The sequence below is a fragment of the Eptatretus burgeri genome, chromosome 16 (assembly GCF_056783735.1).
Source record: "Eptatretus burgeri isolate ZD-2024b chromosome 16, Ebu_testis_v1, whole genome shotgun sequence".
NCBI classification, from domain to species: Eukaryota; Metazoa; Chordata; class Myxini; order Myxiniformes; family Myxinidae; genus Eptatretus; species Eptatretus burgeri.
In genome coordinates, this window is record NC_140976.1 from 37,047,214 (window position 1) to 37,075,204 (window position 27,991).

The 27,991-nt window shown below is 43.4% G+C and overlaps 1 protein-coding gene across 1 annotated transcript; it reads right to left on the reverse strand.

Moving 5' to 3' along the window:
- On the reverse strand, positions 1 to 27,081 carry NARS2 (asparaginyl-tRNA synthetase 2, mitochondrial). Its single transcript, XM_085860655.1, has 14 exons — positions 26,202 to 27,081; positions 25,573 to 25,682; positions 20,366 to 20,486; positions 19,893 to 20,033; positions 12,623 to 12,703; positions 10,487 to 10,587; positions 2,954 to 3,086; positions 2,699 to 2,797; positions 2,507 to 2,544; positions 2,067 to 2,133; positions 1,791 to 1,934; positions 1,601 to 1,698; positions 1,398 to 1,424; positions 1 to 228 (listed from the first exon to the last, which is right to left on the reverse strand). The coding sequence occupies exons 1-14, from the start codon at positions 26,430 to 26,432 to the stop codon at positions 84 to 86; spliced, it is 1,536 nt and encodes a 511-aa protein (XP_085716781.1). The 5' UTR covers positions 26,433 to 27,081; the 3' UTR covers positions 1 to 83.
- Positions 27,082 to 27,991: the final 910 nt, after the last annotated feature.

Consider the following 27,991-nt stretch of genomic DNA (forward strand, 5'->3'; position numbering starts at 1 on the left):
ACACAATCAGCTTTTTATAGTCAAAGTACTTTTTATTAGCTTTTCATGCGAGAAAAACAGTTTGATGAGAATAAAAACATTAGTTACAAAGGACATGAATGGTACAAGCGAGGGAAAGGAATGACATCACGAATGTTCGGGATTCCCAACACATTTTGCAAAAGACGCTCAAAGCCCAATCCAAAACCTCCATGTGGCACAGACCCATACTTCCGGAGATCTAAATACCTGAAGAATGACAAAAGAAAAAGAAAGATCTCATGAGATGTTTAATAATAACAGGAAGGGTACAGTTGCGTTTCTATAAGAACACATTCAGAGGGATTTCTAGTTCTGATGAAAATAATACAAAGGCTTGTTGGAGGAGCATCATTCAGCCCTGTAGTCAACTACCCCACAGCCCTTAAAAAAAATACCCGTTTACTTACCCTACTCTGACTCCTGACCTCTACCCCCCACCCAACGCCACTCCCAAATTTGTCTTAATAGTTTCATTTTCTTCCTTCCTCCTCAAAACCATAATCTCCCATTATGCTCTGAATCCTTACAAAAGTACGTTCATCAATTTATCGCCCCACCCCGAACCCACCCTCGTATTTCCAAGTGCATCGAGACCAAATACTCCTTTATGTTTCCATCTCTGTGGCTATTGATATAGAGTCCAGCAAAAATCAGTTATATGAGTTTTCAGAAGTGCAGTGAAAGGTAAATGGCTCCTTAAGGTAGAAACCGGATTTTTCTTACTACCGTATGTATTCATCTACACTTTCATTCCGTTTTTCTCATCTGTGGCATCACCTCCTTGAATCTGTCCCATTTTGCTGTTTCCTGCAATATTTCAAGGATGAAGCCCACTACTGTTCGGCCCGACGAAACAAACCTGTATTAGGTAGACAAGATTCGGCCCAACAAAAATCCCCAATTTCATGCTTCTCTTATGTTCTCCAATCTCAATGATTCTACCTACAAGTACAGATCTTTTATAGTTGTTGATGTTTTGTGTCCCACGTCCACCTGTACTAATCTACCCAGGAATGAGTATGCCTCACAGCTCATGTCTTTTGTTCTCTCGCTTTTCCATCACCCATCACCTTATTTAAGAGAAAAATATGGAAAATAATTGATATTTCACAAAATAGTTTTGTTGAAGATTTGAAAAGTGGGAAAGAGAGGGTCCCAGGCTACTTGGAGTTGAGTTTCTAGAACAACAGTCATAAGCCCACCCTCACAAGTTCTATAATTACCCTCCACACCCCTCTCTCTCATTTCTTTCATCGCCTCAATGATCAAAATAATGACCCCTTTTCCCCTTCAACTTATCAGCACTGGAATATGGAGAAATATAATGCAACATACATAGAAGATGAAGCAGGAGGAGATGTAAATTATGGACTTACCACTGATAGCTGTCTAATAGTCCAAGCCTGAAGAGAAAATAAAGCAGATATTAAAAGTGAGAGTGTGCCATCAGAATAACTGCTCCCAGGTGTTTCCTGTGGTTAAACTGTGACTATTTGATACTCTTGGTTAAAGATGTTTATTCTCAGCATGGCACAAACAGACTTGAGCCTATGATCACTAAAATATGACAGACACCCACCTGTTCAAGCGTTCCTGCAAAACGGATTCTCTCTCTTCACGCAAGCTTCCGCCACACACTTCCCCAATGTCTGGGACGAGCAGATCCACGGATGCAACCTGCGGAACCCATATGTACAGCATAGCGTTATACAGTCCGGAACCCACATGGACAAAACTCTTTATACCTCCTCTCTCACCCTTCTGCTTACCGTCATTCTGCTATGTTCATCAGTCTCATTCTGGCGTGCATAGAAGGGTTTTAATTCTCGAGGCCAGTCAGTCACAAAGACAGGGACATCACCACAATGCGTAGCAAGGTAAAGCTCGTGCTCTCTTTGCAGGTCTTTCCCCCACTGAAAAACAGACAAATGCAATGCAGTTGATGCTTTTTTTAAGTGGCTAGGTTTAGGAGGAAAAGACTGGATAATTGATTGTGTGGAAGCCTGGGAAGGTGAGGAGGCTTGATTGGTGGACCAAGGACCTACGTCAGGAACAAAGTGAAAGGCCTTGGCACTGTTCTGTAGAATGTCAATTGCCTCTGAGTAAGTGATGCTGCCAGGGTAAAGATAAAAGATGTAGGATTAAACCAAATGCACGTGTAGGTTTACAAAGAACAAAAACTACTTTTAGAAAGAAAAATAATACTTATTCGACTTGTTCAATGGAAAGACAGTTCACTGGGTGAGGTTCATCGTCTGGTAATAAAAGAAAATGTATATCCAATTCCCAAACTAACCTAACCATAATATTTTAAGCATTTTCTTCTGAACAGACAACTCATTAACTCACAATTTAAAATGTCAGATGCGATGCCAAAAAGACAATTATGGGTTATGTTTATTTATGAGCAGAATCCATAAAATTTTCATAAATTGATAAATGTATTCCAGGGAGCTAGAGTCGATATGCAGTCAAGCACACTCACGATTTAAAAGGAATGGAGAGGAGTTTATCAAGCTTGGCCTGCAAAATGAAGAAATCAGAGGACGTGAAACTGTGGGCAGAGTGAAGCAGAAATAGAAGTATGCAAGTAGTGATAAAGCTCAATCCGTCGCCCCACAAATCCTCTACCCCCAACACCTTATCCCCTCACCTCCGCCTCTTGTAACTTTCATACCTTATGCTCAGGTGCAGTGCATCGGCGCAATAACTCAAGATCACTGGAACACGAAGTAAGGATATGACGCACAACAGAGCAATACAGGCCCTCAATCTCCTACTAACAAGGAAAATGGGCAAAGAGTTGAGAGTAGGGGGGAAGAGGAAGGGAAGGGAGGGGTTGTAAGAAAAGAAAATAACCAAGAAAGGGTGGTGGTGGTTGTTGAATATCTGGCAGTGACAATATCAGGGTGTGAAATGGGGTCAAACATACCTGGATTACATCCTGCAAGCCCTGAGTAAAGGAGATCTCAGCTTCAACCATGTGGAATTCTGCTAAGTGCCTCCGGCTTTGAGAGCTGTCTGCACGGAATGTCGGGCCGAATGTATACACTTTGCGAAATGCACTGCAATGAAGAACAGGTGTACACAAACAGTTGGTGAACAACGTGATAGCGATACCCAGAAAACATTACACGTGCATCGGCAATAATTGTCGAACATGATGAGATGGTCCAGAGCAGGAAAGCCAACAAGCTAGATTTGGCATGATGTACAAAAGAGTGAATTTTTGTTGGGAGGGTGATCAGTACATTTCACATTGTATGTGTGCACACACCACACCACACACCACACAACAGAACACTTTCAGCAATTCCACGAACCCAACTTTAAGAACAAACTGTCCAAGTTGCTCATGTGTGTTGTGGACTCAAGCCAAGCTTCCTTAAAAATGAGAACTTATAAGAAAACCTGTGAGCATGTCATTATGCCAGTGCATATCGAGAGATAAAAAGGGAACATTATTCGATAATTATACAGATGAAGACCCTCTTGAATGATTTTGCAAAATCTGCATTTAAATCGACAGTTTATGAAGGGAAGTCAAGAGGTTTACGCCGACTCCTTTTGCAACCTGACTGTCAGTATGATCACACCGACAAAATAGTGCTGTTTGAAAAAATTTATATTGAATCAAATTTCAACTTTTCTTTCAAACATAAATGAAACAACCCTCCATGCACAGGCTATGTTTTGCATTCATCACTTGACCAAATAAATTTTCAAACCCAGCACTTACTCTACCGATCAATCGTTTTAGAACACCCCCATTTTGTCAGTTTTTACTGAAATTTAAGCAGTTTAATGTTTCAATGTACTCTGAAATTAAAGCATAGACCAAATAAACAATTGCAGAGAAAAAATAAATCATGGAATCGTTTTGTTGAACAAAATTTAATCAAAATTTTTGACTCATCAAAGTAGCCACCTTTTGTAGATATAACAGCTGAACATACTCGTGGCATTCTTTCTACAATGGAAATCAAATATTGTTCAGAACGTTCTTCCCAACACTGTTGCAGAAGTTCCCACAAATGTGTTGCACTTGTAGGTTTCTTTGCTTTCACCCTTCTGTCCAGTTCATCCCAAACCAGCTCGATGGGGTTTAAGTCTGGGGACTGTGCTGGTCATTCCATGATTTGAAGCCTACAGTCTTGTTCTTTTCTTCGAAGGTAGTTCTGACATAGCCTGGAGGTATGTTTTGGGTCGTTATCTTGCTGTAGGATGAACCCCTGACCAACTAGGCGTAGACCAGAGGGTATTGCATGGCGATGCAAAATTCTGTGGTAGCCCTTTTGGTTCAGGGTGCCAGTAATAGAGGATAAATGGGGCTGTTCGGGTTAGCGCAATACAGTTAGCCAACAGCTATCTGGTGATAGCACAAGACATGCTTTCACACCTTCACTTTGGTAACACCTCTGCCACATGAAGACAGTGGAAGTTGATTATATACTGTAAACCAAGACAGCTTACAGCTATAAAACACTGAAGCACCATCACATCAAGAAGAATAAAATAGAAGTTTTTCTGCAGAAAAGTGGTGAAATGGAAATAGGAATAAGGAAGAGGAAATCAGAATGAAAGAAGACAGGGAGAGAATATTGTACAGTGTATAAAAACGAGTTTGCTTGCTTGATGCAAGCTCCACCCCATACCTCTACACGAGGGCACGGAAAGCTCAGGAAGAGGGGAAGGAGTATGACTATTAGGAAGAAGAAGAGGGGGAAAATGTGAGTATGACTTAAGTACGTAGTAGAACGCCGATATAGCTTCGAAGCCACTCTTGACACACGTGATACACACGTGATACATACTTGTATAGACGTGACATTGCTTTCAGCAAAGAAGTTGTACTCCACCACAAAGTCACATTACATACCCATCCGAGGGTGTGTAAACAGCTAATAAAATAATAATAATAAATAAACTAGAAAATAGAATTTGACACAAATGCATCATTAGATATGCCTCCGCCCATGTTAGATGGAAATCCACTGTTATATTTGATATCAATTAAAAGTCACGTAAAAATTAAAGGTCACATGAGACAAAGCGCGAGAGAAAAAAAAATAAAGAGAGAGATAAGTCCAAGAGAGGAAACATTAGATGCTTCTAACTCCAGGTATGAGCTGCAAAATTCTTTTCAAAGGGCACATGACCTTTGACCTGATGAACCCAAAATTGAATCGGTTCATCTTTGCATCATCGCAAATGATTGTACCAAGTATGGTCAACATCCCTTCAGTGGTTCACAAGTTATCGAAGTAACAAAAATCTGCAATGCACACACCGACGAATGCATGGCCAGACAGACAACCCAAAAACATAATGCCTCTGGCACATTCAGCTGCAGAAGCATAAAAATACTTTCACCTGGTCAAGCTTTGGAGAAAGTAATGATATTGTTGCATACTCCTATTGGTGGACTGTTACTATGACTCATAGAAGGCCAAGTGAAGCTGAAAGAAGGCTAATTATTGGGAGGAACAATGCTTGGATATCCAACTGTGAAATAGGATGTCAACATGGCTTCCATCAAACAGTTTTCTCTTTGGATTGGTCCCCAAACATCAACAAACCAATTATGTAAATGACAAGCCTAAATCTAAATGGCCCAAAGTGATCTCGAACAAAGGAAATGCAGCAGCTCTGATCAGCCTTGTCCGACATATTCCTTTTGTCACAAGCACAATATTGTGGCATGAATGAAAGCTCCCTCGGAGGTTATCCACAAGAACTGTCCTGTCCAGAATCCTGCTGCAGGTTACCAAGTTAGCAGACCAATAAAACACCCTCTTCTCACCCCCAGTACACAAAGCAGCCCGCTTGGCATGATGCCAGGCACATGATCACTGGAATCTCGTATCCTGGAGGAAGATCAATTGATCTGATGAGAGTAGATTTCTCCTGCATGCGGCCGATGATAGAACATGGGTTTGGCAGCAACCGAACACAGCCTAAAAGATGTTCAAAAGAAGATTGAACATCCTTTTTGGTGGTGGATCCGTTAAGATATGGGGCTGGCTGTTGCGATTAGAAACTTGATATTGTCCCGACACAGGGTAACCTTACAGATGAAAAGTACCAAATGGATATTTTGGATCGGGTTGTTGTTCCACATTTTGACTACCAACCACTTCTCACATGACCTGTAAATTAATGGATGATAAATACCAGACACCACTGTTCTTGTGGAGTTACTGACTTCGAAAGAAGCACTGCCATCAAAAACATTGCCCTGGCCAGTAAGAAGTCCTGATTTAAATCATATAGAGTACAAAGCATGTTTGGGATATTATTGGGTGTAGTTTTAACCCTCTAGAGCCCCACAGGGGTCATCGGTGACCGCATGCAATTTTGTTTGATTTTTTTTGTTCACCCAGAACATTTTGTGGGCTCGAGAGGGTTAACAAAATTGACCCTCTTGTGCAGACTTGACTGGCATAGTTAGAAGCTGCTTTGCACCAGGAATGGCAAACAACTCCCTTTGGATTCTCTGGTGACTTCTTCAGTCATTTGTTCTCAGGGTGCTTACACACACACTATTGACATTTTGAGACAATCATTCCTTTGTGACATCATTGGATGTAATTATTCACTCGTCTTGAGCCCTACACTACATGATGTTTCCAGCAGCCACATTCTAAAGTGTTTGTGTTTTTTGGAAGAAAACGGTATCATTACAGACATCCTCATTTTGTTATTACAAGAAAAAAAAAATCAACAAAACCTCTGAATTTCAATCAAGTCCTCAGTTGAACATCCATACTTCACCAATATATGGTTTGGTTTTTGATAAAAATTATGTTTTTGTTGTTAGTCTTTCGGCTGCTCCCGTTAGGGGTCACCACAGCGGATCATCCGTTATGATCCGCATACTGATTTGGCACAGGTTTTAAGCCGGGTGCCCTTCCTGACGCAACCCTGGTCGCCTCTTAGGACACAGGGATAAGGATTGGGTTTCGCCATGATTCCGGGCTGCCCTACACCCTCTCATAGCGCAGCCCAGTGCAGAGCTCCCGTCCTCAAGCGATCCTCCAACCCAAGCCTCCGAGTAGCCGGATTACAAGCGCACGCCACTACACCAGGTGTTTTTGATAAACGTTATGGTTTCTGAATAATTTTCTTGGTTGTTCCAACGATCCAGAAAAAACACAGCCCACACAACTTGGTTTTCCATGTGTACGGTTTTTGTTGATCTGTCAATACAACAAATGTTCTTGCCCGATCTAATGAGCTTTCGCTCAAACTTACAATTGATATTTCGTTTTTGTTGTTCTTAAGATTATCTACGTGCTGTCTGAACATGTTATTTCACTCTTTGCCTCAAACAACTTGAATAGGTGGCATCGGACTTGTTGATCTGGGTGACAACCTAATTTCTTCCTCATTGCCCGTCATCAGCACTGATGATGGCCATCGAGCAAGAAACATGTCCATGGATCAATCCCTTTACTGAGAGAAACACTTCTAAAGCTGCAGTTATTGCAGTTAGCTGGCAATACATTTAGCAGCGGACGTGTTTCTGGCTCGCTGGCCCTCATGAAAAGCCAACCTCCCTCCCTACCCCACAAGCTGCAACAAAGTCAGAAGTTGCATTTTAATATCCATACTGTGGGGGGAAAATTTATATTAATGTATTCTAAATTGTAACAAATGGAGTTTTAGAAATGTAACTTTTATGCTACAAGTTGAATTGGCTGTCCTTTCTGGCCAAGAGACTTTTGCCCTAAATGATGATAAATGTCTTGGTCTGGAGCGGAGTGACCTGAGCTGATAACAGCGAACCTTTGCCTCAAAATGTACGAAGTGGCTTCTCATCTAAAGGACACGTCGCCTGAACTTGTGCTGGGAAGGCAATGGCAAACAACCCAATGTAACCCTTTGATCGATTCAGTCAAGGTAAATTCATGATTTAATTGGATAGATGCTGAAGATTTAATTTTTGATTTATGGATTTTAAAACGAAATATTTTATTGTTTTGACCAAAAAGTTGTTAAAGAAAGATTGGATGTTTATTAGTCTGAAGTTTAAGATGCTTTCCCCAAAACTGGGATAAAGATTGGGGAGGGTCTAGCTACATGTGTAGACAGAGTGTTTGAGCTGCAATTTAAATGATATTCGCCTGATGACAGATTTGACAAATGATTTGACAATTTTTGTACAACTGTTTAAAATGATTTTTTTGTTTTGATAAAGGAAAATGGATTCGTAATTGAGAAGGTCAGAGGAAGTGAAAGATGGTTTGTGTATGAGTTGGAAAAATGGCAGCATGTTTGCTGTTTTGGTGAGAGAGAAGTGGATAGATGGAAAATGTCAGAGATTTAAAATGTCGATGGAATTCAGTGTTGTTTTAGAGAGATTGGTTTAACATTATTTTTGATATATTTTACGCTCTGCAGCTCAGCAACTCTGTCAGGATGGCCGAGCGGAGTGGAACTCTCAAATTGGGGTTTGTGTGGTAACTGTGTTAGTTACTTTCAGACTAAGCTCATTAAAAAAACCCTTGTCAATCTGTTAATTGAGGATAAGGAAAAGTTACTGAGAATTAAATCAAGATTTTAAAAAAAAAATGGCAGTTGCTCTGGAACTATTTGTGAATGAAACTAAATTGTTTAGCAGATGTGAATGTTAAAATGGTAACTGTGCAAAATCGATTTGGATTCGGTTCTTGAAGAAATAGATTACTTTCATATTTTGGGATAAATGATGGAATATTTTTGTGAAAAGAATTATTGATCGCAAATTGGAACCCTGATAAAGACTGTTTGCTTTTACATGGAAATAACAAATGAGATGAATGCTTTGAGTACACATACAACTGAGATTTCTGTATATTTTAGTTGTCATTTAGGGAAATAATAAGGAAAGATAAAATATTGATAATGCAAGTTCAATGCTTTGGAAGAACCTTTGTCAGTCTTGTGGAAATACATGAGCCCATGATGTTTACTCGATGTTAACTTTGGTTTTCTTTGTTTCAGTGTTGAACGCAGTTAAACTATGAAATGTACGATTTCGTCTAAATGAAGCTTGGAAAGAACTTCCAAACAAAGATTGGATGATGGGACAACCCAGATTTGGGTGAATGGGCATTCAACACGTGATCATGAAACTGCCGCTTCCTGAGGAGATAAGATGGAGCAATGTGGGAAAAAGAAAGAAAAAACCCACTGAGGAGAAGGTTGAGCAAAGTCTTAATGTCGGCGTTGTGTGGTGCCTGCGTGGAGGAATGTTCTCAGCCACACTCTCGATTGCCGCTCTGCAAATACATCGTGAACTTGCTGTGGTTGCTTCAATGTATGACAGGCCTGGAGTTCCACACTGCGAGTCGTTTACAACATGTGTTCCTTTTCATCTCCTTCAACCCAGTGTCCGGCCCAAGCTTGTACTTGCCCACATCTACCTTCTCCTCAGCTCAAGGAGTGCTTCGATTGTGTTTCCCGTTGGGTGCTGCTCTATCCACACCCTGACCTGTTTATCTTCTGACTTCGGGTAGCATGTTTTCAATGTGTGACACATGCTGATGAACAGGCCATAAATTAAATGGAAACTCACTCATTTTCTGATATGAGCACTCGCTGCCATTGTTGATTGAACTTGAGTAATGGAAATCTTTTCTCCTTCAGGAACAGGACATGGTAATCATGTGTAAGAAAATTATTCAAATTTTCCTTAAAAAAAAAACAAAAAAAAAACGGGGGAGTGTGGGGGAAAAATTTATATTAATGTATTCTAAATTGTAACAAATGGAGTTTTAGAAATGTAACTTTTATGCTACAAGTTGAATTGGCTGTCCTTTCTGGCCAAGAGACTTTTTGCCCTAAATGATGATAAATGTCTTGGTCTGGAACGGAGTGACCTGAGCTGATAACAGCGAACCTTTGCCTCGAAATGTATGAAGTGGATTCTCGTCTAAAGGACACGTCTGCAGTCTGGGTTGATAGCCCCCACCACTCTCTCATGAAAGTATAAAATGCTTTGAAATGTAAAATTGTTTCAGTGCAAGTACCTGAGGAAGTATTAGAATCTCAGTGGCTTGTGCTCCTTGGAACTGACCAAGTACCAAGTTAGAATAAAACTCTGATGTAATGTGGAAGTGAATTGAATCGGGTTGTTCTAACTGTTAACTAAAGTAAGAATAAATGAAATAGAACCAAATAATATTGCAATCAATGGGGATTCTTAAGTTCATTGTATGAGGGTGAAAAGTATGGTGGATAATTAGAAAATAAATTGTTTCACAAGGAAGGACTTGTGTGGACATCGGTTTTATCAGTGTCAATGGGTTTTATGCAGGATTTTATAACCAAATCGGACAAACGTTAAACTCTGCCTGAAGTCAAATACGATTCCATAATTGGCCAGGTAGAATCCTTCAACGATCACAACAAGGTGGGTTAAAAAAAATCCACATCAATACTTTATCTTATTACAAAAAATAACAATATTTAAGGCTCTTACCCAGCCATGACCTCCAAGTGCAGCTGTCCAGAGACTGTGAGGTATGCTGGAGAATTAAAAAATTCCTTCCTTGCATCCTGGCTATCAGCAGTGTGAGATGACTGAAATGGACAATACAAGCATTTAACAGACACTTGATCTCATTTGCAAATGAAAGCAATTGAACATGTTTAGTAATGATTGCATCACTGAGTGATTAGTCCGATGACACCATTACAGGGTTTCTGCCTGCTGCTTGGTCTCATTGACGGTATACTATGCCGCCTTTCGTTTTACAAGTATTATTTGTTGTACTGAAAAAAGCAGAACGAACAGCATCCAAAGCATGAAATGGGACACAAGACATTTGGGCAAAAAAAAAACAAAAAAAAACGGTACGATCCTGTATAAACAGTGGTGCCCCCAGAATCCCAATTTAATTCGTTCCGGCAGGCTGTTCGGATTGCAAAAAGTTCGGATTCCAAAACAATTTTCCCAATAAGAAATAATGGAAAGTGAATTAATCCGTTCCTGGACCCCAAGCAAACCAACTTTCAACTGAAATTACCCATGTTTAAGGTAAAATAAGATGAGTAAATGACCTTCGGTTGCGGTGTATTGTATGTAAACTGGTACAATCACCACATCCGAAGGTCTACACAGGCTCGAGCTCCGGCCTGGGTTCCGATCGCTCGCGCACTCTGCGAGAGCGCTGCCCCCAGGGCAGCTCAAACATGATACCCCGAGAACCACAATCACTTTCATCAAACGCATCGGGCTGAGGTAATCATGGATATTCCAAATTAAAACCAGTTTTTCTGTGAAATTAAATCCTTGCCCAACAGTCCGTCGCACAACATGATCGGATTGCTTTTGTTATTAATTAAAACACAAGATGAGTAAAAAAAAACCAGCACAAATCAAGGTGAAATCAACACGAGGTAAAGTAGCGATCGACACATGAGAGATGCTTTCACGAGGACTTCCACCGACGAACTGAATGAACAAAGCGCGAAGATGCGGCTCGAACAGGGGGGGAAACACGTGAACAAACATGAACGCCACGTTGTGTTCGGTTTTTGAAAATGTGTTCGGTTTTTAGGGAAAATTTTTCTCGAAAAAATTGTTCGGATTCCAATTTGTTCAAACAATGGGGCGTTCGGATTCTGGGGGCACCACGGTATATGGGACACCTAATCAGCCTGTCACCACCCCTGAGGTGGGGGTGGGGGTGGGGGTGGTCTTTAAGCGTTACGTAATATCTTGGGGGGCGTCTGCTGAGGGTTATGGAGCATTACAGGAGGTGGGGGAGGTGGGGGGCTGTCAGATTTGAGCAAAAAAAGTGTTGCATATTTTTTGACCTCCTCTTTATGCTTTGAGGTATTCGTTCTATGGAACCATGACCTGCGCATTCACACTATACTACGAGTGACTAGCATGTGACAGATGTGGGAAGATATTTCCAGGTATGGAGGGGCTAGGGGGGAAAAGAGACCACAATTGAGGGTCTGAAACTGCAAAGCCACCCTACACGAGTCGTTCAAAAGGGACGTCAGCTGCCATTCATTGAGGAAACCGTTTCTTCTCTCACCCTGCGATTTACCCACCATATTGTTACCGTGTGACTCATGTGCGTGACTAGTGGGAGGTCATTGGGTGCAAAGGAGAGAAGAGGATGGAGAAAGAGAAACTGGAACTCAGACAATTCAATTAGGCTTCTTGCTCACTGATCACGACTCCACCATTTCTACCACAGATTGTGAGTGGTGCGGATGAGTAGTTGCCAACCCATACCCATGCCTAGATGTATGACTGCATAATGTACATGCAATTAAAATGTATTCAGCATATAAATTTCATTAGTTCAACGATAATAAATCACACCAGATGTGACTGTATTCTGATGTGGTTCATTTTCCATAAAGGAGATGATCAAGATGCTTTGAATGAAGATATATGAGCAAATCTAAACTGGATTATATTTGTTATTAAACAGTCATTTTGTTTGGAAAGAAGATAACTACCCCCCCCCCCCGACGTTTTTGAGGAGCATCAAGGGATTTTTGTTCAGATTCAAAACATTAAAAGAAAATAGAAAATTGTTTGTTTTTCATTTTCAAATCCCAGGGTTGAATCTGCAAGATGTAGAACTTTCACCTGTACGTGGAAAAGCTCACCAGCTCCCTCACAGTCATTGGATGTTAGTATTGGAGTGTGGATCTGCAGGTAGCCCTGGTCCTGCAAGATAAAGAGAAGCGAGCTTGTAATCAGTCAGCACTGTTGTGACAATATAAAACAAGAAGCGAATACTTCGATATCGCACGGCTGGGGGCAGTAAAAGTCGAGGTTAAGAATGATGAAACAATTTTGCAGTTATAACATTTAAATGCAGACATGGTGAATTAGCATACATGATGGGAAGAGTTGTGAAGTTGGACAAATTTCTATTTATAGCCCTCAGATCAAAGGGACGTACGCAGCCATAAGTGTGACAGAAGACGTGACAGAAGACACAGGACAGAATAGCCAATTGTATAACAGCGCGATGTAATAACCACTTCGTCACCAAAAAAAGAGGAAGAAATCACGTCCACAAGTAGTTTTAAAAACACTTCTGGTGAAAAACAATGAAGAACTCGAGGGGGAGCACTCGAGAGAGTGCAAAACCTCCGCCAATACTGCTGGGTCACTCAAGTGAATCTTATATCTTATTCATTAAATATGTCAACAGAGCTGAGAGTTATAGTTCTTTTCTCCAACATTTTTTTTTGGGGGGGGGGGTTGGAAATCACTTAAAACATGTAAAAATGCAAAAAAAAAAAAATCGAAATTTTGTTGAAAAAAAGTTGCAACAATTTATTTTGGGGGGGTTGGAAATCACTTAAAACATGTAAAAATGCAAAAAAAAATTTTTGTTTCTCAATTTTGGGGGGGGGGGGTTGGAAATCACTTAAAATATGTAGAAATGCAAAAAAAATTCTCTTTTTTTGGGGGGGGGGTTGTAAATCACTTAAAACATGTAGAAATGCAAAAAAAAACAAAAGAAAATTTTCTCTAACAATTTTTTTTTGGGGGGGGACCAAGTCCAAAATTTAATGGCATGATCCTTGGACCATACCTAACCCCCCCCCCCCACCAAGTTTTGTCGAAATCCGTCGAGGAGTTTTTCCGTAACACTGTTCACAAACAAACAAACAAACAGAAAGGGGTGAAAACAGTAACCTCCATCCATCTTCGAAGATGGCGGAGGTTAACGAGTTACAACGCTGCGCGTCAACAACTATCGGAACAGGAAGATTATCACTTCCTGCTCAGAAAAATCAACTTCCGGTGTCACACAGAAAACGATTCAGCACAAAAAACGTCGCTCTTCACCATTAACCCCCGCCCACAATTCACCCGGCAATCTCCGCCCACAATCCAATCCACCCGGCAAACTCCGCCCACATCACACCCAACAATAAGTGTGACAGAAGACAGGACAGAATAGCCAATTATATAACAGCGCGATGTCGCCGTGCTGTAATAACCACTTCTGTCACCAAAAAAAGAGGAAGAAATCACCTCCACAAGTGGTTTTAAAAACACTTCTGGTGAAAAACAATGAAGAACGAGAGTTACAACGCTGCCCGTCAACAACTAACGGAACAGGAAAATTATCACTTCCTGCTCAGAAAATCAACTTCCGACATCACACAGAAAACGATTCAGCACAAAAAACGTCACTCTTCCGCATTAACCCCACCCACAATACACCCGGCAATCTCCGCCCACAATACAACCGGCAATCTCCGGCCACAATCCACCCGGCAATCTCCGCCCACAATCCACCCGGCAATCTCCGCCCACAATCCACCCGGCAATCTCCGCCCACAATCCACCCGGCAATCTCCGCCCACAATCCACCCGGCAATCTCCGCCCACAATCCACCCGGCAATCTCCGCCCACAATCCATCCGGCAATCCCCGCCCACAATCCATCCGGCAATCCCCGCCCACAATCTCCGCCCACATCACACCCAACAATAAGTGTGCCAGAAGACACAGGACAGAATAGGCAATTATATAACAGCGCGATGTCGCCGCGCTGTAACAAGAGCCCACCGGATCAACTTCAAGACGAAAAATTTAAAATAGGGTCAATGAGGAAATATCTGTTACCTGAACAAAAAAATGTTTCGTTCAATGTCAACAAATATACCAAGTGCACTGTATCATGTATGGAATACTATTTTCTCCACCACAAACACTTCTTCAAGCTGGCACACAATGGGACTTCTCCATCAAGCAAAACCCTTCCTCGATACTGCAGAACTTCTCCTCGCCTATCAAGAATTTGCTTTGAGCACAGTGGAGTCTTGCTCTCTCTTGTAAGCTAGCCTACTTACATTCATTCCAGATCTTTGCTGGATGCCATGGAGGCTAAAGGTCTTGAAATAATTAATCAGCATTTGCCATTAAAAGGCCACCGATTTATCATCATAGACTGGATGGTTTTTCAGTCATTTAGTCTTTAATTTCCTCTTGCTCTTCCTAATCCTTCAGAGCTTTTTTACCTCCACCACCGAAGATGAAGGAGGTTATGTTTTCACCACTTTCTGTCGTTAGACTACCCTTATTCTCAGTTTTTCTGTCTGTCTGTATGTTTGTATGTAATGGACAGCTCTGGAGGCCAGAAGAGTCAAACGATTTTGATGAAACTTGACAGGTAGGTTCATATCAGGATCTAGTTGCATGCTTTTAAGCACCGTTGCTATGGACGCCACCGTTGCCTAGCAACGGGACTGAAATTTTTGAAAAATCCTAAAAAAAATCAATTTTTTCGAAAATCAAAAATTGGCTTCCGCGCTTTTATGCACACCATAATCAACGTCTTTGTCAAAAAATTTCAGCCCGATCCGTCAAAAACTGTATGACTCGTATACAATTATGTAGCAACCACCCATGTCGCCTACCGGCTTGTTGGGTCGCCGAAATAGGTGACCCTTATTGTCAGTAATTCTGTCTGTTTGTTTGGATGTTTGTTAGTTTGTCATCAGCATAATTGGTAGTAAACGTGGGCCGATTTTGACCAAACTGGGGTGGTAGGTACATCTTATGACCTCATGCTTTGGAAATTGTGATGGTTGCTTGGGAAGCTTTGGTTCCCGAGCAACAGCCGAAAAACCTTAAAAATTGGTACCGTTCACGCGAAATAAATTCCGAAAGCCATTATCCCACGTTGGCTCATGAAATTTGGCATGCATCATCTACAGGTGATGCTCTACCAAATATATTCCGGTTTTTGTGATATATGGAATAGTTTACCCGCAGAGCACCCTACAAATGGGGTATGCCCGAAAATTGGCGAAAATTGAAGGCCCCCTAGCGACCAGGTGAGTGCATCGATCTGAATGAAACTTTGCAGGTTCATAGCACGCAATGAGTACTACAACTTTGCCTCAGGACATATTGACCGATATTGCTTAGGTCAGGGGTCAAAGGGCAAAAATCGATAATATGCGAGAACTGGAGGTGCCTTCGTGCCAAATGCTACTCATCCTAGGGTTATGGTCAGATGGTCATTAAAATTCACACTAATCATCTGGAATACATTGTGCACAAACGATCAAGCCAGATTTTCGATTTAGATCTTTGTTCACCCACAGCACCCCCTCGAACTTTGGGGATTTCCAATATCAAACCGCATTTTCGGTACTTTTCATTCAAATTGATACCGAGTAATTATCAGTAAATGGAACTCGATGAGATTTGGTATGCATAATCTTAAGGTGATTCTCTATCCGCTATATGACATCCATTTTTTTTTCTATATCTTATAGATTCCAAATGGTAACCCTCTCAACTTGGGTGTCCGAGGGCCATTGAGCATTCCGCTGAAAATTCAAAGTGCAACCTTGTCAACCATGAAAATTCCAAACTTCTTGTTTATCTGTCCCTCTCTTTTCCTGCTGATGGAATTGCTTCCATATTTTTCCAATCATGTACCCACCTCCAGTGCTTCAAAAATCTGCACCACCATCCCATATTGTCTCCCATTAAAAATAAATTATTGAAAATCCTGGAAGCATAAAGCCATTTACCCATATTGTCGTTAGGTCATGTTTGTACAATAATCACGTTCACGTCACGCTTGTACATTCATCACGTCACACTCACCGAAGGCACGTCGGTGGTCTTTCTGATTTCCACCATATGCTCTCTAGCCTCGCCCCACCACCTGCCAAACCACACTCCATCTGTGATCTCTCCCCCCCCCCCATATTTCTCCAGGGCGCTCAAGGTCTGCCAGCAGCCCCCCTCTGGTAAAACTACCAAAATCAAGAATCACTGCTCACCTTCAATCTTTCATTCCTCTTTCTTCCCACCTTTGAAACAAACTCCCACACGCTCTTCAATCCCATTCTTCCGTCCAGGTCTTCAAAACAGCTGTTCACTACCATCTCTTAACTTCCTCCATCCAAAACCATCTTTTCTACCCCCGCTAATCCACCCCAAACTCACCTCCTTCAAATTCTCTGCTTTCCTTCCTGAAAGTCCCTGTAATGTCCATCTTGTACACCCCATGTTCCCTGCCCCATCCCTCTCCTTTCCACAGATCTCCTAATGTCTCTGTTCCCCACTGTTTTGTGCTTCTCTGTCCTACCCCTCGTCTCCTGCTCCCCTTGTTATACATTCTGTGTGTAAGCTCATATACGAGCTTCGACAATGTTTGCAAAAAAAAAAATAAAAATAAAAAATCGTCTTCGTCACACACCCAACCTGTCCACCAAGTTTCGTCCGAATCCATTCACAACTTTTTGAGATATCCTGCACACAAACAAACAAACAAACAAGCAGTCATAGACTGGTACTTACGAAATCGTCAACTTGACCTCTGACCTTGTCTAATAAAAGCTATCTCGAAAGAAGGTAGCGATGCAAACCAGAAGTTTCTACGATGATTCTGTAACAAATCATCAAAAATCGAATGTTTTGGATGTTTGACCTCACTGTGACCTTGACCTTTGACCGATTTTGACCAAAATCTAATCAGCATGAGCCATAACCCTTCTGAATCACGTGGTGTAATTTGACATTGGTAGCTTCTTCCGTTCTCGAGTTATCGTGCCTACAAACAAACAAACACACACAAACTAGAGGGGGAGCACTCGGTCGAGTGCAAAACCTCCGCCGCCAATACTGCTAGGTCACTCAAGTGAACCTGATATCCTATTCATTCAATTTGACATCAACAGTGCTCACAGAGTTATAGTTTGCAACTTTCCCTTTTACATACTCAATTCATTCGTCATAACTCGATTCCTTGAGACAGAAATTCATTTTACGTGGGTATATCCACCTGAAGTTCCAAAATCAGCCGCAATTATAATTTTGGCATGTTTTTTTTTGTTGGAAATCACTTATAACATGTAGAAATGCAAAAAAAAAAAATCTAAATTTTGTTGAAAAAAATTTGCAATTTTTTTTTTTTCTAACAATTTTTTTTTGGGGGGGGGGGTTGAAAATCACTTAAAACATGTAGAAATGCAAAAACAAAAATTCAAATATTTTTTCAAATTAGCCGCCATAAGCGGCCATAGTAGATTTTGGACCAGGTCCAAAATCTAATGGCATGATCCTTGGACCAGACCCAACCCCCACCAAATTTCGTCGAAATCCGTCGAGGAGTTTTTCCGTAATACTGTTCACAAACAAACAAACAAACAAACAAACAGAAAGGGGTGAAAACAGTAACCTCCATCCATTTTCGATGGCGGAGGTTAACAAACACACACACAAGCAAACACACAAACAGGGGACAGAAGTCATCAATATACTTACGAAATCTTTAGATTTCGTAAGTAACAAACAAGAAAAAGACGTGCAGAGCACGATACTTGCAAAATCCACCCCCCCACCCCCTCTCCAAAAGTTGCCATGGATACATCAAATTGTCCATTTCATTAAGAATAAAATTGACAAACTTAATCAAAGCTCAGGTCAATTGGATGAAAATTGATTATTTTAGAAATTTGACCTTGAGGTTACCTTTAACCTTTTTTAGCTCAAATAGTTGGTTTCCCAATTCAGTGATGCAATATGCAAATCCTCTTCAACTTTCACGTCAATCGGATGAAAAATAACCGATTTTAGAAATTCCTCCTCAAGATGACCTTTGACCTCAAAATCAATAGGGTTCTCAGTTGAGACTACCTCTACAACTTGGTAAAGTTTCATGATGATCGGTTTAGAATTGTGACCTGTAGACAATTGACAAACAGACAGAATAACAAAATAGACTGACCAATATACTGTACTTGAAAATGCTTCGATTTTGCAAGTAACAAACAAACAGACAAGCCCGTAGGCGACGAGGGATTCGCAAGGATCGAAGCGCTGGATACGATGCTTTTCATTCTGACCGATCCACCGCTGAAGATTCATTGCCAAGACGTATTGGTTCACAGACAATTGTTCCTCTGCCTGGCAAGATTTTTCCTATTGCGTATTTTGCCAACTGGCACTCCTCATAAAAAATGACGGTAAATAGACACCCTATTTTTAAAGACTACCATTTGAAAAATAATCGGTTTGCTGGTTTGTGCCGTGGAGCCTCGCGTTGCAGGCAGACAGACACAGACACAGACACAGACACAGACACACACACACACCGATAAACTTCGCTCAATGCTCGTTTGACCACACCTCCTGAGCCACACAATCTTTTTCATAAGCCACGCCCACTTTCCTATGCCACGCCCACTTGCATATGCCACTCCCACTTTTCATCAGCCACGTCCACTTTCCCTAAGCTCCGCCCACTTTCCTAAGCCCCTCATAAAAAATGACGGTAAATATACACCCGATTTTTGAAGGACGACCATTTGAAAAATAAAACCTCAATCAAAAATCGGCTTGACTAAAATTTTCTAAATATCTTGAAGTGTTTAATTCCGAAGTCTCGTTTCTCTACATTCAAAACTGAAGGACAAGTATTGAAAATACTGCACGCGGTTTTTCAGCCACTGCTCAGCAATGGGTGGTTGCTCGGCAACGAAATTCAAACGCGCACATTCCCAGACAATATGGCACCTGTTGGCAAAGTTTCATCGAAATCGGTTCGCTGGTTTGTGCTGTGGAGCCTCGCGTTGCAGCCACACACAACACACACACACACACACACACAGAGAGACAGACAGACAGACGGAAAGCCCGACAATAAAGGGATATCTAGCATATATAGCGAATCCAACAGAAAGGGGTGAAAATATAACCTCCTTCAACTCCGGTGGCGGAGGTAAAAAGATGCCATAAAGGGATTATGAAGAAGCTCAAGACGGATGAGAGAGGAGGAGGATGCCGTCAGCTCATCAGCATATGAAAACAAATGTTTGTGTGGAATCATAAACAAGCGAGGTGGATGTGGCCAGTACAAGTGCTTTACCTGGAAGAACTTGTGCGTAGCTGATGTGGCTACGGCACGGAGTCGAAGTAGGGCAGCAAATGCTGGATCACGGCATCGCAGATGAGGATACCGACGCGTGTTCTCCAGGGAATAGCGGTGTTTACGTTTCAGTGGGTATTCCTGGTGTGTGTGGAAGAACACACGCGCATCTTTGCTTCTTGTTAAGTGGCCAAACAGAGAAAGGACAGCATGAAAGAGCGTATGTAATGATTCACTGTGGCTTTAAAAAAAAAATTTTTTTTTTTTTTTAATAAACTCAAAGATTGTATTGCGATCTAATCATGTCTTCGTGCCGCTAATAAAATCTGAAATACTTGGCTTGCATACCTGGCAAATACCACGAAAGAACAGCAAACTGAATGAGACTCCCCTCTTCTCCACCCATCGCCCCCCAAATGAGATTTTTGCATTCATAATTTGATTTTAATCAAAGCAGAAAAGACAAAACAAACCAGTGGGTCACATGTTCCTAGGACAACGATTGATGAGGCAACAATTTCAACAGGTTGTGCAGGAAATGGACTTGCTTGCAAACGACCCTCCACTTCCACTGCACTGCCAAACGTCAGATTGCTGGTTGGGAGGGAGTGGGGGTTGGAGTACAGTCGAGAGAAAAGTAAGAAAGAGTAGCGAGTTTTTACCTCATTAACACTCCACAAGCACACCTCTTTCTGGGTTTATAGGTTACCAAGTTACCACTCCTGCACGACTCCGTTGTCCTCGTTTTAAAAAATTAATTTAAATACTTTTTTTGTTGTTGCATTTCTGCTTCTTGCCCAGTCTTACCTTCCACTTCTGTGATTGAGAGTTTGTATCTGTATCTATCTTGTTCATCCCATTTGTCCTCCCATTACTCATGTCCTTTATTCTTCCAAACCTCCATCTATTTTGTCCCTCTGGCCTGCTACGAGTGTATTCCCCACCACCATTTTCACTGTTAGTTTCATTCTATGTTCTCGCTCCTCCACGAGCCTCGACAATGGATTTTTAAAAAAGTGTGGGAAGAAGTAGCACCTGGGAATAAAGGACGAGAACAGGCCCGGAGGCCGATCTACTGGGAGGAGGTAAGGTGGCGATGTCAGTGATATTGAGATGATGATGAAATGGAGGGTGGGGAAATGGAACAGGGAAAGTTCTCATGCAGGAAAATGAACAAGGAGACATCTTGCCATGCATGTGATAAACATCATTTCGGTGTATAATCTTGCAATACAGAAGTACCGACAGCTTTTCAAGTGTCATGAGGCTAATGAGAAATACCGATCTTCCTCACAAGGTGACATTGATGTACAGGTGCTGCTGCCAGTTTCCAGATGAACAATGAACTGAGACCCATTGCATACAAACATATGTGCAATTATAACATTTCACATTGGGGAAAATGTTTGGGAAGATTCATAAGCTGGTGATGGAGGCTCTGGAGGACCATTTCCCGCTGTATGAAAACATACGGAAGGTGGGTGAATGCTATCTGGATTGGTGGTGAGAAAGATGAAGATGCTGTACGATAATAATAATAATAAAAAAATCTGGCATCCCCCTGCTCGTGTGTTCAATATACTACACAGAAAAATGGTGGGGGGGGGTGGGGGGGTGGAGGGGGGGAGATTGTGCAAAATGGAATCCCCATGTGCTCAATGATGACCAAGTAGGACTTATCTTCAGTGTTGGTAACGTGAGGATGACATGTTCATGAAACATTTGATCCACAGTAAAAGAGGCAAAGTACTAACTGGCGTTCACCCAGGTCACCAAGAAAGTTAACTCATTCGTCGCAGCCAAGACGCATCGAAGGCAATGCACATAGCATGCTTCTCCCCCGGTGGCCTTACACCTGACCACCCTGTGCTCCAGGATCAGACTGAGAACGGAATGATATTTCCGAGGGTACTGCAGGAAAAGAACAGAGAGCAGAAATGGAAGCAACTGGAGGATGGCCTGATTTTCCTTTCAGCCCCTCCCTCATTTGCAGCTCCATTGTGCAGTACTTGCTGCATAAGTGCAGTAAAGAGATTCTCCATGATGTGCCACCATACACTTACTTCCTATCTCCAAAGATGAAGAAACCATTGCACGAGGATCAACTGCACGAGCTGAATGCTGACCATCACAAGGAGTTGCTATTTTTCAATAACCGGGTTCCTGGTGAAAATGCACTGAACTTCAGGGTGGACATGTGGAAGTCTGGAAGGCACCGCTTTTAAACTGAAGCATTCATATTTGTATGTGGTGTGTATTCGTGTTCAAGAAAGTCAATCACACAAAGATTTTGAAATGACTCGTGTTTTCTGTCGTTTTAAAACTTGGGTTGGCCTTCTGAGCATTTTCACCTAACTCTCAGTTCAGACTACATTAGATCTGTGACTTGCTACAGGTAGAAATATAAACCTGTACCAACTTGTTCCATGGTCGGGTTGTTGGAGACTAAACTGTCTCCCCCACCAGGTTTTCTGATAAGGAGGGTGTATGGATACGGACACCCAGCAGGATTAAAAACAAAACCTGGCAAAGAGCACAGGAACTCTTTGTGCGCCAACGACCTTCAATTTCTAGTGCCCAAGTGTTATGTGTCTGCGGACATCCTCCTGCAGTTGGGTTACTTTTTTTTAGGATGTTGGTGGCAGGATTTGCACTCCGGCCACAATAAAACCCTTCATTCCGCAAAACAAGAAAAACAGAGAATTGAAAACCAACTCCATGGGAGTACTTCCTGTGCAGCTCACCATATGATGGGATTGGGGCAAAGCCATCCGGGACCCCCACTCTTTGATGATGGGAGGAAAACCACGGAGTAACCTTCCTGGGTCAGATTGTGGTCGCGGTGGTGCTGAGGTGTGGTCCACCAGACGGCGGTCTCCTTGGGTTAACCTGAGGCGGTCCCTTCGGATGGTTGCCTGGAATGTCCTATCCCGAAGGGAGGATGATCACCTGTCTCTATTATCATCTCAGCTCAAGCGCTTGAACATCGGTGTTGCAGCACTCTCTGAGGTTCGGAGACCATATAGTTGCAAGATCATGGCAGATGGTTACACCTACTATTGTTCTGATGGTTACCATGGCCATGGGGTTGCTGTTGCTGTGTCCAATAAACTGACCCCAATCATAATTGAGGTAACACCGGTCAATGAGCATATTATGCGCCTAAGGATTCGTCACTCCTTAGGTGTCATTTCCCTGGTCTCTGTCTATGCTCCGACTAAGGCGAGTGATCTCACCGTGAAGGATGCATTCTATGCCACGCAAGAGTCTGTGGTTGATCAGTGCCCCAGACGAGATACACTTCTAGTCTTGGGGGATTACAATGCATTGACTGGAACTGATAGGGATGGTTACGAGACATGTGTTGGTCCCCATGGGCCTGGAACTGTGAACCTGAATAGCACGAAGTTCCTTGACTTTGCAAGAAGTCATGGACTTAGGGTTGGTTGCCAGTTCATTGTTTCAGCACCCATATCCTCATCGCTGGACTTGATATTCAAACGCTGGCGGTGTGGCAAAGGAGATTGACCATGTGCTCGTTGGTGGTCGATGGAGGATGATCTAGAACTGCAGGGTCTACCGGAGTGCTCAGTTCCTCAATACCGACCGTGGGTTTGTGGTAGGAACTCTGAAGTTGCAGCTTAAATCTGGGAGAATGGTACCATCCTAGCCTCGGCTGGATGTTGGTAAGCTCAAGGATGAGAGGATAGCTGAGGAGTTTGCGAACAGGCTGAGTGGAGATTTGGGGGGGTCTGCATGCTTTGGGGAATCCTGAAGAGTTGTTGAGTGCCTTCAAGACCACCATCCTTGTTGTTGCTGGTGGATGTCTTGGAACTCACTGTAGGGCAAAGAAGAATTTTGTGTCTCAAGCGACACTGGATAGTATTGACCAGAATCACAGGGCCAGGCTTAATGACAGAGCTGAACTGTTCAGGTAGTTGAAACATAAAACTGTCCATGCGCTGCGGGTGGACGAGGCCTCTATGCAAGGAATCTGACGGGGTGGAGCATTACCTGTGGTCAAGTCATTCTCGTCCTGCTTACAGGGGAATTTGCGCATTGTGTTCCTCCAAGCCCATCCCTCGGTGTAATGCAGTTAGAGCAGAGGGTGGTGGGCTCTCAACAAAAGAAGTCCGAAGTGAAGGCCCGCTGGCCGGTTACTTTGAGCGGCTGTACCAGGCTGATCCACCAGCTGTTGAGTTGGATGTCAGGAGTGTTACTGTCCCGATTGCTGACTCTCCAATCAAATGTGGTCCACCTTTGCTTGTGGAAACAAAGACTGCGGTGAACCGGTTGAAATGGGGTGAAGCTACTGGGATCTGTGGCATCCATGCTGAACTTCTCAAGGCTGGTGGAAATGCTGTACTCATGTCAGTGCATGCAGTTCTGTGCTCTGCCTGGAACGCAGGCATCATCCCAACTGACTGGAAGGGGGGCGTTGCTGTCCCTCTCTGGAAAGAGAAGGGTGATCACCAAGACTGCAACAACTACCGAGGGGTGACGCTGCTCTCAGTGCCGGGCAAGGTCTTTGCTCGGATAATTCTTGATATGGTTCGCCACCATCTGCTTGAGCACCAGTGTCCAGAGCAGTCAGGCTTTACACCAAAGAGGTCAACGATTGACCGTATCCTTCCTCTTCGGGTCCTCACCGAACACAGACGAGAGTTTCAGCAGGGGCTGCTTACGACCTATGTTGATCTCTGCAAAGCATTCGATTCAGTGAAATTGGGATGCCCTCTGGAGGATTGTTGGTCTTCATGGGGTGCCACCAAAACTGATCAATCTGATGTCTGAACTGCACTCTGGTATCTCTCTGACTCTGACCAGGGATCTGAGATGGAGACTCGATTCGTTTGGTACCAGGTCGCTTTGGAGAATCTTTGGCTATCGCTGGTCGGACTTTGTGTCCAACGAGCGGTTGCTGAGAGAGACTCAAATGAGATTTGTTACCTGCATAGTCCGTGAGCGTCAGCTGCGGCTGCATGGACATGTGGCTCAATTTCCAGACGCTGATCCTGCTCATCAGATTCTCTCAGTGAGGGAGTCTCGTAGGTGAAGGAGGCCAATTGGCCGACCACGTGCTTCGTGGATGCAGCAGGTTGATCAGCATCTCAAGGGGATGGAGATGGCCAGACGGAGGCCCCCTGGAGTATCGGTGGAAAGTGGACGCAGTGAAGCGCAGCTCCGGTGCATGCTCCCATACCTGACCTGACCTAAAAATTTGTCTCATGAAGTGCAAACCCCATTAAAATCCTGTGTAGTTGTTGATCCAAATTCACACTTTTTCACCCCTATTTAATTTTCTTACCATACCACACGATAGTACACCCTACTACTTTGACAACCACAATTATTCCTGCTATAATTGTGTGGTCAGTAGGAATTGTTGCACCAAATTCGGTCATCAACAGGCTGGCGAGAACTCACATTTGTAAAGGAAGTACTTGGACAAGGATTTGCAATTTGTCCAGGGTGTGGTGAGAACTCACTTACACTTTGTGAAAGACTGTGGGATCTTCAGACTCCTGCATGCAGGATGAGGGGTAAGGGGGCAGGAGGGGCCTAAGCTAAAAATTCTAAAAGATTTGCAAAACGTATAAATATATTATATATAGCCGCAAAGGTGACAAGACAGACGGTGAGGGAGAGAATCAATGTGGAGACACAAAGCGAGGCAAACCTGCTGTGCAAAGAAGGATCGGCGATCACCTGCAGTACACGACTGCAAGATCCGTCACTGACATCGACAAACAGCACATCCTTCTGAACCCGAAGGCCCTGCACCCAGCCCTGCATAAAGGGCGCATGATGTTAACGGTGGTTGAGCACCTGGAGCAAATGGGACGGGGCAGAGGGAAGCTGACCCCCCTGCCTCGAGGGCAGTGGACCGTGAGCAGAGGCGGGGGGCACAACGGTTGCCGGGAAGAGGGGTGGGGCGACGGCCGCAGGGCAGAGGGGGGGCGTGACGGTCGCCGGGCAGAGGTGGGGGGGCACGACCGTCGCTGGGCAGAGATGGGGGGCACGACGGTCGCCGGGCAGAGGTGGGGGGCGCGACGGTCGCCGGGCAGAGGGGAGGGGGCGACGGTCGCCGGGCAGAGGGGAGGCACGACATTATTGTCAAGACAAGTATCAGATGGGGACCATTTACATGAGGTCTTGTTTAACAAATCTATTGGGAGTTCTGGTCCCACCAAGAAGACCGTTCGTCAAGGTGAGAACTTGTGGGTCGTGCGATGTTGATGTAACACGGGCGTGATGGGCCAAATGGCCTTGTGTGCGCCTTGTATTCCCGTGTACCTGAACTCTTACCTGCATGAGCACGCGTCCGCTCCGGGTACTTCCGCGCAGCACGTCGCGGACGTTCTCCAATCGCCTGAGACCCTCTCCGTCCGAGTCCGAGGCTCCGCCAGACTCGGCTCTTCTCGAACCCGTGAGCCGGTCCCACGTCGCCGTGGGAACTCCACAGACGTACTCCGACGGCCGCGTCCATTGAGCGAAGCGCATCACCGTCCCCCGCACTGCTCGAATGAAGGACAACATGGTCCCCGCGTGCTGTGTGCGGGAACTAAGGACAACAAATCGATCTCCAAACGCACTTCAATCTGCTCATTGAACCGCGTGCTCTGCGGACGTCCTCATTCGTTCGACCGTTCAATGTATCCACGTTTCGTCCGCTTCACGACTTTAAACCGGGATTACTATCACCACAAACTCTCGTGTTCATTCACAACCACTCCTCAACATTCCCGAGCTATGATTGGCTGATACGTAAACACGTGTTCCTGTGAACCGGAAGTAATATAAACCTCGCACATTTATTTTTTCATCGTTTACAAGACGTTTCCTTCGGACGAACAATTAATCCACATAAATCCCACAAATACACCGTTTCACCAAATCTACCACAAGCCGCGTTCAATTAATCACATTCGCTTTCCCTCGACTTCGTATCAGAAAAAAATTTATTTGTTTGTTTTAAAAAACGATTTGTTATGTATTTGTAATTAGTCACCCGTTTTAACACCGATACGGGTTCTTATTACGGACTCTTCTTCTTCTTCCTCTTTCGGCTGCTCCCGTTAGGGGTCGCCACAGCGGATCATCCGTATGATCCGCATCGTGATTTGGCACATGTTTTACACCAGATGCCCTTCCTGACGCAACCCTGGTCGCCTCTTACGACACAGGGATATGGTACACCTATTTTAACCGGGGTATACACCGGCCAGGTATACTGATACTCATTTCGCCGACCTCGGAAGGATGACAGGCTGAGTCAACCCCCTGGTGTATTAATTCAGTGGCTCAACAGGGCTTGAACTCAGGACCTCTTGGATCCCAAGCCGCTGCCCTAACCACTGCGCCAACACACCAGGCATATGGGTTCTTATTGCGGACTCTCGGCGTCAAAAATCTCCATATGTCGAACGAACAGTTTCAAATGGAGAACCTCGTCGTCATTAGAGCATTTAACTTGTATCAGATGTGGTGATAAATGGGAATTGTTGCTGCCAGGTAACTGACTCGATGTTGGGAAACACCGTTTACATCTTGTCCGACTTTCCCGAACCCGGTTCCCATTGGTTGAGGGGAACAACTGAGTGATTGGAAGACTTTTTTTTTTTTACAAATTTCGACTTTTGCGCAACAGTAAAACAATAAAAACTATTTATTTATGGGGAAAATCCAATAATATTACCGAACGTGAAGTAAACACCGTCAAAATATTCTGGAAATAAACCTTTTCGATCACGTGATGTTTCCTTTTCTGGTTAACGGAGATTAGTCAAAGGACTCGAGTTTATGGTTTATTATCGTGAAACATAATTTTACTTTCCTGAAGGGTAAAGGAGAGAATAAGGGGAGAGAAGGGGTGAAGGTTTTAGGGTTAGGGGAGAGAAGGGGTGAAGGTTAGGGGAGAGAAGACGTGAAGGTTAGGGGAGAGAAGACGTGAAGGTTAGGGGAGAGAAGAGGTGAAGGTTAGGGGAGAGAAGAGGTGAAGGTTAGGGGAGAGAAGAGGTGAAGGTTAGGGGAGAGAAGAGGTGAAGGTTAGGGGAGAGAAGAGGTGAAGGTTAGGGGAGAGAAAGGGTGAAGGTTAG

Excerpts from the sequence above, each read along its gene's own strand:
- NARS2 (XM_085860655.1), bottom strand. The coding sequence starts at position 26,432 with ATGTTGTCCTTCATTCGAGCAGTGCGGGGGACGGTGATGCGCTTCGCT. Across the intron at positions 20,034-20,365 it reads TAGGAACATGTGACCCACTG|GAATACCCACTGAAACGTAA; the intron begins GTTTGTTTTGTC and ends CACACACACCAG. Across the intron at positions 1,699-1,790 it reads ATGAACATAGCAGAATGACG|GTTGCATCCGTGGATCTGCT; the intron begins GTAAGCAGAAGG and ends TGGGTTCCGCAG.